At 41.1% G+C, this 15,684-nt stretch overlaps 1 protein-coding gene across 1 annotated transcript in view; it reads left to right on the top strand.

Annotated features, from left to right (window-relative positions):
• The window catches only part of INO80 (INO80 complex ATPase subunit), a 107,647-nt gene that overhangs the window by 21,992 nt on the left and 69,971 nt on the right, over nucleotides 1–15,684 (top strand). The window contains exons 2-7 of the mRNA XM_075192542.1: nucleotides 1,209–1,399; nucleotides 2,087–2,253; nucleotides 2,379–2,446; nucleotides 9,126–9,278; nucleotides 11,368–11,488; nucleotides 12,329–12,540. Coding sequence (XP_075048643.1) covers nucleotides 1,257–1,399; nucleotides 2,087–2,253; nucleotides 2,379–2,446; nucleotides 9,126–9,278; nucleotides 11,368–11,488; nucleotides 12,329–12,540 — 864 coding nt within the window. The 5' untranslated portion in view covers nucleotides 1,209–1,256. The remainder of the gene's footprint in view (nucleotides 1–1,208; nucleotides 1,400–2,086; nucleotides 2,254–2,378; nucleotides 2,447–9,125; nucleotides 9,279–11,367; nucleotides 11,489–12,328; nucleotides 12,541–15,684) is intronic.

Here is a 15,684-nt window from a genome sequence, read left to right as displayed (position 1 = left end):
TCTGTCATCCTCCTCTGCCCCGCTGTCTGCCCCTCTGTCACCCTCCTCTGCCCCGCTGTCTGCCCCTCTGTCTGCCCCTCTGTCTGCCCTCCTCTGCCCCTCTGCCTGCCCGCTGTCTGCCCCGCTGTCACGCTCCCTCTCACTCCTCTGCCGCGAGCCAGCCATAGGAATAAACAAAGAGCACATAAACTTACCAAAAACGCGCGGCGCCGGGACCCAGCAGAATCCTCTCTCCCGCTGTCTGCCCCGCTGTGCCCCTCTGTCTGCCCGCTGTCACACTCCTCTGCCCCGCTTTCTGCCCCGCTGTCACGCTCCCTCTCACTCCTCTGCCGCGAGCCAGCCATAGGAAAAAACAAAGAGCACATAAACTTACCAAACCGCGCGCCGCCGGGACCCAGCAGACTCCTCTCTCCCGCAGCAGTCACTGAATATCGACGTCAGCTGCGGGAGAGAGAAGTCTGCTGGGTCCCGGCGCCGCGCGGATTGGTAAATTTATGTACTCTTTGCTTTTTCCTATGGCTGGCTCGCGGCACCCCAGTGACAGCGCCACGGCACCCCTGGAAGCCGCGGCGCACACTTTGGGAACCACCGGGGTATGGTGTTTTCCTGGTACACTTGTTTGATTTGTCCTTGGTAATGTTAACGTCATCTCTTAACATTTCTATATACTATATATAAATATATATGTATCTAAATGTCCCCATACATTATCTGGTATTATTGCTTTTGTTTATTGTATTTAATTTTAGCTCAAGCTTTTAATGCCAATTTGCAATTTTCTTTCAATAGAAATAATACTCTTCCCAGGCAAGCACTGTTTTATGTTATAATTGGTTGTCAACTAATTTGTTGCGTTACCATCGTTCTGGCTTTAGATTAGTTTTATTGTGTTATTTTGATTTCGTATTATTTAATTTTTACAACTACATTGTTGCAAGTGTAATTTCCTTTCCAGCAACCTTTTAAGATGTTCTTACATAGCAAGATACCACTGTACATATGATTGGTTACAAACTGGACAAACATCAAACCTAATGCAGCAACATGAAAGGAGTTTCTGCCTGAATGGCTTTCAGCTTCACTTAGGGGATGCACCTTTCTAATCAATTATTACACCCCTATATCATTTTCATAGAGAATATTTTTCCAAATCCGGTAGACCTTTAAACTTCTGTGGTTTTTTTTTTTTTTTTTGGTTTTTTTTGCAGCCTTCAGCTTTGTGAGGCTCACACTCTGTATGAAGAGAGGTTGAGTCTATGGCCTCAGAGCTAGATGTCACAGAGGATGGCTGCTCCACAGACCTTGCGAAGCCCCTCTATCTCCAATACTTGGAGCGAGCCCTGCGATTGGACCAATTTCTTCGCCAGACCTCAGCCATATTCAACAGAAACATCTCTAGGTGCTTACCTGCTGCTTAAAATCTGTTATGTCGTTATGTTTTACTCATTGTGTATTTTCTTTTGCATTAATTTATTGATGTAAAAATAGCATTAAATACAAAATAATATGTTAATTGATTTCCCTTGTCTGCCCATTATATTACTTTAGTTTGTGGTCATCAAAGAATACACTTGTCAAATTTATATTGAAGCATAGTTTTAAGGACAGTATATTCTCAATTTTGCAGAAGTTATATTGTTACTGTTTTACTGTTGTTGTTATTTGTTGTAATCAAAGTGGTTGAAATAGAGGCCATTTAGCTACGCTTGAGATTGACCTATTTCAAACACAATAAACACTTGAGTGGAGATTCAGTTTTCTGCTATGTGCCACCGGACATCACCTTGATACGTATATGCGGTTATTATGATAAGGAATCTCTATGGAGTGCGAGGAATAATGATCCTCCACATCAGGTCTCTGCGGGCTGTTCCGGAGACAATTGAATCTCCCCATTTGTGTTGTCAGAAATCTTCTAGCAAGTCGTTTACTTATGAGCTATTATTGCAAATAATTGTCATTTAAAGAATATGAATAGTGCTCACACAATTGCGAAGCTACCTTCCATTCATTAAAATAGTTTTCAGTACTTTTATGTATCATATTTTGTTTCTCATGTTACTGAACTGATTACCCCATGTTACAGTGATGAGAGCGAGGATGGCTTTGACGAGGCCCCCTTGCTTACAGAGTCTGAGGATCCTTCCATGCAGGTGAAGGAGGAACCCATGTCACCTCTGCTCGGAGAAACGTCAGGGGAAGGGAACTCTGGATTGTTTCCAGTTCACTCACTCAACGGAGTCCTGCAACCAGGTGTTTTTTTACAACCTTCTTTCCCCCCCCCCCTCTTTTGTAGTCATTATTATTTATCTTATATAATGTGCCAATATCGAGTAAGGGTTTAATCTCATTTCAATATCAATATTCTACATCTTCAGAGCCAAAATCAGAACGAGGATGTCTGTATAACTTTTCAAAGCTGAAGAAAAGCAGAAAGTGGCTGAAAGTGAGTAAGATTCAGTATTTTCTCAGAAACAATGTTCCATTGTAGTTGAAGTATACCCTTAAGCTGTGTGCACACTACAGAAAATTACTGCTGATGTCATTTCTGTAACGATTTTACCAATGACTGGAAGTCCCGATAAGCATGTTGATTCATACGTACACATCTACATGATTTACCGTCAGATCTGAGATATGTATTGCTCATAACCATCTGCTCAAAAGATGGCGACTCTGCACACTATAGAGATCTGCCTGCACTGCTGGTAGTGAGTGCATACACACTTGCACATTTGCACGACCTCGTTCCATCATTGTTTGTAATTTTTAGGAAGTTTTATAAAACCAAATCAATGATACAATGTGCTTTGGTACGATAAGACATGATCGTGAGAGCGTACACACTAATGAGATATCTTACCAAACGGTCGTTTATCGTGTGATTTGCACGATAATTGGATGAAACCTGGAATATGTACCCAGCTTTAGAAATAGCCTTGTTCGTGCTACTTTATTTTAACTTGTGATCTGTACAAAGTTTGCATATTTTAGTCCTCACAATTTACCAACTGTTTATTCAAGCGTTCTATTTACAGTTCGTCACATAAGACACCTGCACATGTTCTTGACAAGTTACTTCCTGTTAATTTTTTGGGTGAAAGCGCAATAAATTCTGTGACCAGGTCTTGAGGAAGTAACTTACAAAAGTTTTAAAATGTTGACTTATTATTAGTTTCTACAGCACATTAAGACGGTTACTGAAATTACGTCACAATATTGCAATAAGAACCTTTGAATGAAATAATTGTACAGTGCAAAGTGAGATTATGAATGTAGTGAGAGCAGTCAGCAAAGCTTATTTCAAAAATGGGTTATTTCTCTGTCCTACCACTGGGGGACACTGCATTACCTTGGGGTATAGTAGGTGGGACTGGAGTTAGGCACTTATAAACTTGTTTGTTTCCCTGACTCCTCCCCCACTATGCCCCTCCTCTGTAGCTGACTTCAGTTGTTGTAAGAGTCTTCTGGAGAAAGGTCACTTCTGTATAGGCTCCTGCCTATACTTAGTTTAGCAGTAGGTTTTCCTGTTTTTATTTTTCTTCCTTTTCAGGTGCAGCGCTGGACTCGTTGAAAAGACCCAGAGGAGTGAATAGTCCCGGGGATTACTTCACTCTGAGTTCCAGTGCAGGTAAGCAGCTCTTCAGCACGCTTCCCTTGCACCTCTGCCGGCAGTCATCCCTTAGAAATAACGAGCAAATGGGCCATGTTTCATTTGTTTTAATTATGCCTTTAAAGGCAAACTTTTCATTTGTGCCATATGTTATTATATATTCGGCCACAATCAGATATGCGGGCTGGAGTGAAGGTGTCTCCGCCTCTCCTCTCCGCCCGCAGACTTGCCGGCAGCCTCCCCCCCCCCTCCTCTGCCCCTAGACAAGGAGCAGTGGGGGAGAAGGACAGGCATCGCGCTCTGTGGAGGCGATGAAGCTGTCAGTGAGACCGCACGCACCCTGGGCACGGCAGCGCGGCGGTTCTCACTTTCCCCCGACTGCAGCCATATTCAGTATATGGGCTGAGCGGCGGTGAGCAGGGGCGGACATGTTAGGAGAGGGGAGTGCACCCCCCCCTCTCTCTCCCTAATGGCGCGAACGGCGGCCATCTTGGATCCGGAGCGCTCACACATCAGTGCATGCTGTTCCTGACTGCCTCTCTTCACCTGGTAATGTTTGATCATTTTTAATCATATTTGTAAACGATTATCAGCCTACTTGCCACACAGTCAGGACTTTTATTTCAAGGATCCTGTGACTGCTGTATATATTATAGGATTACCTATTTGTCAATATTGGTAGTGTCCTATCCTCCTGTGACATATTTTTCTTTTAAGGCAGATATACATTGATATGGGAATACATATTTGGATGATATTCCATATGGTGACTGTGAATGGAATGTTCCATAGGTCTGGTAAAGGGATCTCTCTCTCTCCCCCTCTCCCCCTCTCCCCCTCTCCCTCTTGTTATGTATAGCCTCAGTTCCCAAGTATTGTGGCTGGGTAACTTTTATACAGTTTTCCAGATATGCGGTATGTCTCAGGAATTACCTAGGGGGTAATAAACACGCTGTTTTATACGCTCTACATTATTTATGTGGCACAAAATTAATATACAGTGTTATCCCGTGGTAGGCTGGTTGGTCTGTATTGCAATATGTATGTGTACATCAGGAGCTGTGGCTCATCTGATATATACACTGTTTTGATTACATGGTGTTGTGGTTTTTATTTCCATAATAGCACATATATATATATATATATATATATATATATTACCTGTTTAAAATATAGAACAGATTTATTCTGTGTCTTTTTTTTATTGCTGTTATATCAGCCTAAAATCGGTGACTCTTCCAGGAGTAGATTACTCGCTGGTTGGCACTCTCTGAAATTGATATATATTTATATATTTATGTGTATATGTGTCTTCAAAATATATTGTTAGACAATATTATTTCCTGTTACTTTGCCTACCATTTCCTTATGTTTTCTGATGGATCAACTGGGAAGTAGGAGTGACATTATATATGTGTGAAATGTAATTTCCACAGCCTAGCCTGAATGCCTCGGCACAGGCTGCAGGGCTAGGGTCTACAAACAGGGTGCTCCCATTTCGGTGTCAGCTGTTTTGCAGAAACAGGTCTGGTCTAAATCACTGTCGCGTCTGGTGGCCGAACACATTAAGGTGATTTTTAAGTTTGAAATGGTACGTGAGTATACACTTTTTCATGCTTCTACACATGTTTACACTGTGCTGGTTAAGCTCCCACACAGCTTATATCTGTCCGCTAACACAGAAGCGGCATTACGCTGTTCAGGTATAAAACCATCCGGACAAAGATGCTGTTGTTCACCATCTTTCACAGATGGAGAGGATTTTATCTTTGACTGTTGCTACAGTCAGAATAAGGATGTAGTTTATTCCTCACCAGAAGATGTCTATTTCCATCTTGTTTTACTATCAAGAGGAATATTCTTGCTGATTACTCTCACGAGGTGGATAATCCCAGCTTAAACTGTACACAGTTTTTGCATTTGCAAGATAAACAGTCTATACTTGGTTTTCAACCTAAGCTTTAGTGACACCCTAGTTGGGAAAATGTTTTTCCTCATATCTTAGACTCGGTGTCTGTCTTTTCTCAAAGACCAGGTGAACAGTAATAGACTGGCTATGTTTTCACCTTCCCTAACTCTCCAGAGTCAATACAAGGGAAGTAATCCCTGTTGGTGACAATCCTGTGGCTCTTCAGTTCTCTTATTCTGCTGTCCCCGGCGGGAGCAGACAAAAAAGTCCTCCTACACACAGCAGGGGCTGGTAAAGGATTTTATCTAGTGGCTTTCAAACAGAAGAAGTACTCTAGCTTTTATTCACATTAAGGGTTAATGGGGTGGTTTGTATTCACCCAGCAGCATCATAGCTGGTAGGCATACAGCTATTCAGCTATGATACCTATAGTTAGCCACATGCTCACAGGACTACGTTCCAATATCGGAACTCTCAATTTGCTCTATTACAAATTAGTATCCAAAGGCTTCTGGCGGTAGGTGTGCTTTCTTTGTTTTATGTCAGCGGCACCAGGCCATGATGTTTACGTGTTCCATCCGTTGATCCTCTCTGTTGATCTGATTTCAGGGTGCCACATTCCGAGTCAGGCTTAGCCTTACAGGGGTGGTTATAGTTTATGTGCTGTGGAAATCAGGTAAACATCCATAGGTCTGGGGACATTCCCCGAAGGTGGAAGTTATTTATTACACCCAACGCTTAGCTTACAGCTAGACGTTTTCAGCCAGAACATTATACTTGCAGCCTCTCAGCAAGAAGCAGGACTGCATTATTGGGTTCACAGGTGATCACTTTGAGCCTACCCAGATTTTCGCTTGTTCTACCATGCTTATGCCTTATCTTCTAGTTTGGGGGTTTCAGTAGCTTCCTACCAAAGAACACGCTCATCTCTTTTCTACACAGTTCCAAAATGCTCCTGGCAGAATTTCCTTTCGGTTACAGGAATTTCTGTTTTGCAAAATAGGATACAAAGTTTCTACTGGTATCCTTAGTTCTCCTTGTTCGTAACATCTCCCATGTCTCAACAGGGAGATTCTCATCAGGGGAGGCTGATTTCATGGCTTTGGACGTGCATAGCACCCCTTTGCCCTAATTCACTAATTTACCTTTCGGGTGGTGCTTAGTCACATTGTTCTTATTAGTGAGTCAGTTGTTCTTCTTGTACAGAGGGTCAGAAAACCTGTAGAGATTCGGTCTCAAAATGCAGTGTTGTTGCATATTTGTAGCACTTATGCAATTCCCGTATCCTAATGCAGGATAAGGGTCGACTTGTGTATGGTCGGAGGGGTGTTCCTTGTGCCATCCTATGGGCCAAGCTAGACCAACTTATTATTATTATTGTTATTGAGGGCCGAATGCCTTAGTAATCAATCCTTTAACAGGTAGAGTGGGTCACCTCAGGGTGTAATACCTTTGTGCTCTCCTGGTTAGGTCATAGGGCTCTCTGAGAGGGAGCCCAGGTTCTTTTCACTTCTTAACCTGTTTTCTCTATCGGCTCTCAATCTAATGACCCTCAGGTGGATTTGTCCATAGCCAAGTCGGGTCTCCCTATAACTTAGGGGGTGTACAGGTGATTCACAGGTCCTATTTCCTCGTGGGGGTTCAAGAGTTTCTAGGAGGGGGCGCATACCAGTTAGTCTGGTGGTCCGCCGTATGTCTCGCAGAGCAGTGTTCTACTGTTTTAGGGGACTTGTGTTGTCGTCCCTCTTTTTCCGTTTCCAGAGCGGCCTCATCTCGTAGTTCGGCTCTTTTTGTTTTCATCATCTGGTTTGACGCTGTGGTGTCGGATGGCTAACCTTTTCGGCTAGAGAATCCTTGTAGGGAGATGGTTGCTACCTTCAATTCAGCCGTGGAGATTCTTCCTCAGCTGTTTTCTTTGGGCTAGACACTATATTCGATTGGTGTAAATTCCTAGAATTTCACACGTCCCACTCAGGAATCTTTTAAAGAGTTTTCTTTACCTACTGGCTTCTATTGGGTCTACGTCCTTCTTCTTTCAGCGTGCAGCTTCCGTGGCTCTCTGTCTAGCTCAGCGGAAGGTTGTTTTGCTTAAGCGGTTTCTTTATGATCAGCCCACCATTGGTTGGTTGTAAATTTCCAGGGAGTCTAGTTCTCGTCATCAGGAGGCTTGCGTTGGCCTCCAGTGACTCTCTGAATTCGTTAAGCTGTTGGCTCATGGTATGAGTGCTTCCTGGTATATATGTCGGGCTTACGTTGTTAGCTCTCTATATGAGTGCTCTCTCAGATATCGCTGAGTTAGTTAAGCCAATTAGCTCATGTAATGAGTGCTCCCTTGTTTATCTCTGATTTAAGCACTGTATCAGTGCTCCCTTAGATATCGCTGAGTGGCTTAAGCTGTTGTATCATGGTGATCCTTTGGATATCATTGCGTGGATTGAGTTGTTGGCTCAATGCAGGCTGTTCTCTTGGATGTCACATCTCGTAGGGGATCTGGGGCGAGAGTGTGTATGGCTCTTACTCATTTTCTTTACTAGAAACTTAGTGGCGCGTTGTACAAGACATTATTGGTTATGTCAATTAGTGCCTGCATTTCACTAACACAGAGATTGTAGTTCATCATTCTTGTGCCTCTTCTTTTTATCTAACGTTTCTCCGACGGGAGATAGTTTTGTGCTTTTGTACGCACAGTTCCTGTTCAGGAATTTAATGCCCTTTTAGTCTCTTTAGCGCTAAAGAGCGTAGGAGGCGGGGCAGGATCCAAGTGGTCTCTTGTCACTGCATCACGACCAACATTCTGTCTGTACCCCTCTGCAGGTTCCAGTGACTTTTACAGTGCACTTTCCAGGAGGGTTGCTGCTTTTTGTACGTCACAACAGCGTTATTCAATGGCGCAATTGTAAAGAGTGGCAGCGTCTGTTTCTGCTGCACATTGTTTCTTTGTTACATGCCTTTGCATTCACAAATGCAGGGTTTTGAACACAAAACATTGCACACAGCCGTTCCAGAGCATTCCCGCCCTTGGACACAGCTTTGGTAGCTGCCCAAGGTAACGCAGTGCCCCCCAGTGGTAGGATAGAGAAAAGAGGATTTTTACTCACCGTAAAATCAATTTCTCTTACTACACTGGGGGACACTGCGCGCCCTCCCTTGCTCTGAAAGTAGTGCTATCTTTGGTGTTGCTTTCTAAATTGCTTCTTCTCTCTTCCTGGCTTGGTTATACAAAACTGAAGTTGGCTACAGAGGAGGGGCATAGTGGGGGAGGAGTCAGGGAAACAAACAAGTTTACAAGTGCCTAACTCCAGTCCCACCTACTATACCCCAAGGTAACGCAGTGTCCCCCGATGTAGTAAGAGAAATTGATTTTACGGTGAGTAAAAATTCTCTTTTTGTATCCATTTTTTTTTTTCCTAGTTGCAATAAATGTCTCATGTTCTTGATTTAATTACTAAATATTATTTAATTTGTATTTCTTGATATAAATAGAGGGAGAGAAGAACAAAAAGATTAATGGTCATTCTGTTCTGCTTGATTACTGTTGTGGACCATTATTATTATTATTATTATTATTATTATTTTGAGATTCTCTTAATGATTTCACTTTAGAGCATCCTACTGAGTGAGGACTCCAGTGACTCAGATTCTATGAGCGATGAAGAAGAGGATGAGTACTGTCTTTCTAAAGACGAGCTTTATGGGATGCTGAGAATGCACAAATACAAAAAGTTTCACCAGAGCAAATATCACAAGGATAAAGAGGTACGAGATGCTCAGCCCTTGCTTTCCAGGCAGATCAGAAACATGAGTTATAATGGCTCACCTCCATATTATAATATTATTAATGTTTTCTGTGAAACTTTGCATTCATAAGCAAACTGATGAAAGGGGTAGCAAAGTTCAGTATTTGTTATAATAAATTATACTGCCACCAGTATCATTTTAAAGTGGAATTAAACAGTCCTAGAATTGTATTGTATGGGGTGATGTTTGTTGTCCTTGGATATGACAGCAGATAACCTCAGGTCTGTTCATTAGCTGCATTTGTATCTACCTGGCAAATATTTTATTGTTTTGAAAGCTGGCCAAACATGTTGCGATATCGCATCTGATATCAGGCATACCACAATATGTTTGGCCCCAATACAACCACAATGTCCGATCATGATCCTTTTGAAATCATCACGTTTACGATCATTCATGATGGTGGAATTGGTTGAAAGATGGCTACTATAGGCCTGCGTGTGTCATCTTCTGGCTGCACTAAAAGGTTGCAATGAAGCCACTTGACCCAATAGACAAACGGTCTGATCTCATCTGTTTGGCCACTAAACACATGTAGGTCAGTGAGCGTTGAAGGGTAAGATCGACTTTTGTATGGTCTCCTTAAAAGCAACAAAGATAAAAAAAAAATCTATCTAGAACTCCATTTATATGGACTTCCTTTCCTACTATGGTTATATGAGGCAATAGGTAATATTTTACAAATAGATTCATAAGTTATCAGTGGTATATTGTGCTGTATATAATTAATTCATGCTTGTGACATGTGAATTAGCCTCACATTTGATATTTAAATAGCTGAGGCATAAAGATTTAAGTTGCATTGTGGGCAGTGTGCGGTGGAATAAACAAGAATGATGCACCTTAGTCACATACCTTTGAGTTGAACATGCTATTCATTGTAATGCTGAAGTGATTTTGCTAAGAACAATTTATAAGTGACTATACAGTTTCCTCTAGCAATCAATCAGGCATTTGTTTTCATTAGTCTCAACTCACACGGTTAAAACTTATATCTGATATTGTTCAAAGATGATGCCTGATGTGTTTATCTGGGTTGCAGCATTTTTATTTTATTTTTTTATTAAATAAAATGTTTTGCTGTAGCTGGTTGACCACATACTGAGTGGCCAGGGACAGATTTAGCATAAGGCACAGTAGGTCTGGGACACCAAGAAACTCAGAAAAGCTTTTTCATTTATTTTTGTCCAATAAACTTCCTACTGGCAGATCTATGGGGCTGCACAAAAATCTCACCTTTCTCTCCTTAGGAAACAGTCATTCCTCATGTCTTGGCACATTGGAGTACTTAAATGCTTACTGCAAATGTTTCAAAGCTGAGTGGACAGCTCCCATTGGTTTGGTGGCAGAGGTCCAATCTACTTTAGCAATACATTTACACTGTAAAACTAAAAATAACTGAGGGAATGGGAAAATGTTCATTTATGTGTGTTCAGCTGAGAGGATTAACTGGTTTGTAGAAATAATCATCAGCTATTTTATATAGCGCTACTAATTCCTCAGTTTGGTACAGAGAACTCACTCACAGTCCCTGCCTCATAGGAGCTTATAGTCTCATTTCCCTAACATACACACACACACACACACACAGACTGCATGAGTCTAAGGTCAATTTAATAACAGCCAATTAACCTACTATTATGTTTTTGGAGTGTGGCAAGAAACCAGAGCACCCGGAGGAAACCCACGCAAACAAGGGGAGAACATACAACTCCACACAGATAAGGCCATGGTCAGGAATGGAAATCATGACCCCAGTGCTGTGAGCAGGAGTGCTAACCACTAATCCACTGTGCTGTTTAATGACTGTAGGGCTGGATAAATGAAAAAGCATAATTTAACTGAGGATGCGATGAAGTTGTACATGTTACTGCGAGCCTATGGCAATGATCTGCATGAAACGTGGTGTGTTTAACAGGTTGGGGGGGGGGGGGGGGGCTAGGACAGCAAATGCCACGTTCCTGCAGACTCCAGTGATGGAAATCCATCCCTGGTAAATAGTACATGGTGATAATAGCCCTTTCTGTAACCTGCTCTTGTTATCCAGCTGCAGCAGTATCAGTACTACAGTGCGGGCCTGCTCTCTACCCATGATCCATTCTATGAACAACAGCGTCATCTCATGGGACCAAAAAAGAAAAAAATCAAAGATGAGAAAAAATTTAAAGGTAAGTGTTTGTAATTTCTATGACTTTTTTTTGTCCTATGTGCTTGCTAAAACTAATAGCTCAATGGTGTCTAAGAAAAGTATTGTTTGATAATAAATACATTGCCAATGTGCTTTGATTTGAAATGTATGGTAATAAAAAAACACTCCAACATGGGCTAATAAAACATTTTACTGAAATCAGATTTTCTCTACTTACCTGGTTATTTCAAGCAAGTTTGATGTTCTTAGATAAGTTGATTGATCATTAGGTTAGTTTCCTATGATCTTACATAATTGTGGTGCAGGTTTCACTGCTGATCCCTGTAATGCAGTCTCACAGTCTATAACGGCAACTTTGCTGTTATAGAATAGGTGTAGAAACACAAATGCTGAGAAATAGCATTGTGGTGTAGAAATTCTTTGTTTCAACCCAGAGCGTCTTTCTACTGCTATTGTAACCCACATAAGAGGTTCTGGACAACAATGGGCCTTATGCATTGATCTGTCATAATTTGCGTGAAATAATAAACAAAGGTGTTTTAATATATTGATAGCATGAAAAGTAAAACACGTCTGTGATATTTCTTATTTAAAGGATTTTTTTCTGTCTATGCAGAAATAGTTCACTTTGTTCACTTTGGTGTCCTCAGAGCAGCAGTTTATGGTTCCTTTTCTTTGCGTTTGATCCTTAACTTGATATTGAACCTAACAGCATATTGCCCTTTTCCATCAGGCAAGACCAAAGTAGGCATTCATTTCTAATCAATACTATAATCTTTCCTTACATTCTGTTTGTTCAGCTTTATAATATTTTCTGGTTACAACATTGTTAAAGTTTTAACATGTTTTCTCTTAAAAGCCAAGTTTAAAAAAGTAAAGAAGAAAAGGAGACGGGAAGAGGACTTGTCTGATGATGAGTTACCACATCGACACCACCATGCCAAAGTATTTGCAAAATTCTCCCATGATGCCCCAATCCCAATAGGCAAGAAGAAGCATATGACACTTGAGCAACTAAATGCCAGACGCAGGAAAGTGTGGTTAACTATTGTGAAGAAGGAATTGCCAAAGGTAATAATGTGAGATACCATCATAGTATTGAGCTATGAAGTGAAATTTTGTCCTGCATCATGTTACCTCTTTATTCACATGTAGTGTTGACAGACGTAGGCATGGAATAGACTAGACTTTAACAGCTTTTCTGTATCCCTGCAGATATCTAGTGTAAAGTCCAGCCAGTGATTATTTGCAGCCCTTGTTGTTAGCATAATAGCCACAGATCACAGAGCGCAATATGAAATGGACCTGAATGAGCGATCTTGGATTTCAATAGTGGCCAGACTATTAGTAGTAACTTCATTGTCACTTTAAATGCAGCAGTGATATCTGAGCTAGTCAAAATCCTACACTAGGCAAATTAAAATATACTGATGGTCAAATAACAGTATAACATGATTACCTCATGCCTTGCTGTGTAATCTTAATTTTTCATACAATGTGAGCTTTTTAAATGCCATATATGGTAGATCTATCATTTAATGACCGATGATGGGGCTAAGAACCATTTAGTTATGTTCATGGTCCAGCAATGTTTTTCAAACCGGTTATAACCTGGAAATAATTATGTTGTGGTTATCATTGTACCATGACTCGGTAATAGCTATAAAATCTAAACTTTCCCTTCATGTGATTGACATCACTTCAGGGAGCTTATTTCCTAAACTTTGCATTCGTACACATAACATTTAAAACAATACTGCTTTTCCTTGCCTTACCAATACATTGCTCATTCATATTTATGAAGAGCAGAGGAATATTTTTTTTGTCCAGTGCCCATAGATATTTTAAATAACCATTAATAAAATGTCTAAACTCCTCTCTAGTTTCTCTTTTGAACAATGTCTTATTATTCCAAACTCTACTGTCACGAACTATCCAAACCTTAATTTCTTGCAAAGTTTATTTTACCAGCAAAGCATCCTTTCTTTCCCCATCTTTTGAACAGGCAAATTTTCCAAGTAAGACACTGGGGCTGCTGCCTGTCCAAGCTCCTTCATAACAGACTAAAAGCCATCTACCCTGTTCCAACATTATTTGTAGATGAAGCATTTGTACAAACATGTACCACATCTCAAGCAGCTGTCTTTGAGCATGAACTTATGATAGGCACATATCCTCCCTATTTACTTCATGACCAGCTCCCAGATTAGTACCTTTTACAATCACTGTTTCCAGAGCTGTCAGTTTTCTGGCGGCTTGTTCATCATGCCTCCTCTGCTGGAACCACAATTTCCATTCTGCTTTTTTGCTCAGTGTGAACAGAAAATCAATTATGTAAAAGGACAGTTTCTATGATTGTTGTTGAAAATTGTCGATGATCCACAGTCTTAACTTTTGCTGTGGTTCAAATTGCTCTTTACTAGGTAGTCTCTGGTGGCACTGGTGACAATTTAGTGGGTGACTGAGACATACACTGTTTCAATTTTCGTCTATAACCTAATAATATCGCTGTGAGCCTTGCATACAGGTTGGACAGTCCTTATATCTATAGAATGTTGCTCGATATACAAATGCCAAACATGGTTCTGACATGATTACAATAATATTGATATTGCAGACCAATAGTCAAAATTCTTTTTGTTTCCAAACTACTTTTTAAAACTACCCACTTTCATTTTTATTGCATTTTCATTTCAGACACTAGACATTGAGTTAAGAGACTATTTTCGGTGCTTAAACCAGCCATCGCAGTCGCTTGGGTGGCTAAATGCACACAAGTAACTGCTAAAGCTGAACAACTTATGGAGAGGTCGCAAAACAGAACTCCTAAAGCACAGCTGATGCAACTTGCCTCGAATATTTTGGATGTATTTTTCTACATAAAAGATGGAGGATCATGCTCTTGATTCTGCTAGACTAGTAACCAGATCCTCAACCAGTTCAGAGACCTCTAGAGCGCAGAAGTGCTTTTCACTTGACCATTCAAGGGTTGCTGCATCTACACTGTCCCAGATCTTCGGAGGCGTTTTTATTACAATCTCTTCCTGGTGCCCAAGTGGGACAGTTTCTTTCATATTCAGGAGCTCGCTTTTGACTCTGCGGGTCTTTACCAAGCAAATGTCCTCTATGGCGTTGCTTTTACGTCGCCAAGAGGTCATGATTGTTTCATATTTTTTTTTTTTTGTAAATCTCTTTTTTATTGAAAGATTGAACAGCTTTTACAAACATATCTATTTTGCATAGAACAATGCATTAAGGATATTCAAAAATATTACATAAAGACACATGTACATGAACACGATTCGACAGTAGTTCAGCATAAAAATAAAGTACCATTTAGTATTCAATAATACATCATGTAGGGATGGGGGCAAGACAAAGAGGAATAGAGAGAGGGAGAGAAAGGTAGAGCGGGAGGGGGGGGGAGAGAGTAAGGGGGGTTCATTTATTCCACTGAGAATATAGTGGTGAATCCTTGAATTCGAGCCACTCAAACCATATGTAATGATATTCCCTGTATTTGTCCTTTGAGGAATGGAGTATGTCGTCCATTATTCTATAGGATTCTATTCGGGCAAACCACTCTCTAATGGTAGGGATATTCGGGGATCTCCAATGTACTGGAATCACGGCCTTTGCCGCGTTGCTAAGGTTTTTAATTGTTGATTTTTTGTATTTAGAGATTGTCATTTTATTATAATTCAATAACCAGTATTTGGGGCAATTGGGTGGCTCAACGCCCGTTATTTCTTTAGTAATTAGAAGGACTGCATCCCAAAAAGTTCTAAGAGCTATGCATTCCCACCATACATGTAACGGAGTGCCCGGCGCCGACATATATCGCCAGCACACGTTCGACATCCCAGGAATCATCCTAGCCAGCAAGCTAGGACATCTATACCATCTAGTCATCACCTTATACTGTGTTTCCACCACCCGTATACTGACCGAGCTCGACTGGGTGCGTAAGAAGATATCTTTCCATTCTTGTTCAGATATCGAGCAAGTCAGCTCCCTCTCCCAGTGTCGTATGAAGGTGGGTTGTTTATTAAAGGTGTATTCAATGAGATTACCATAGATGAGAGATAGAGTATGTCTAGGATATAGCGGAGAGGTACATAAAGATTCAAACTGTGTAAGCGGCCGCCCCACAGACTCCCGTACCTCCAAGGATCCGAGAAAATGGCGGAGCTGTATGTATCTCCAAATCTCCGC

The sequence above is a fragment of the Mixophyes fleayi genome, chromosome 12, assembly GCF_038048845.1.
Source record: "Mixophyes fleayi isolate aMixFle1 chromosome 12, aMixFle1.hap1, whole genome shotgun sequence".
NCBI classification, from domain to species: Eukaryota; Metazoa; Chordata; class Amphibia; order Anura; family Limnodynastidae; genus Mixophyes; species Mixophyes fleayi.
The sequence above is the reverse complement of the archived record's forward strand: the minus strand, read 5'-3'. Positions and strand labels throughout refer to the sequence as shown.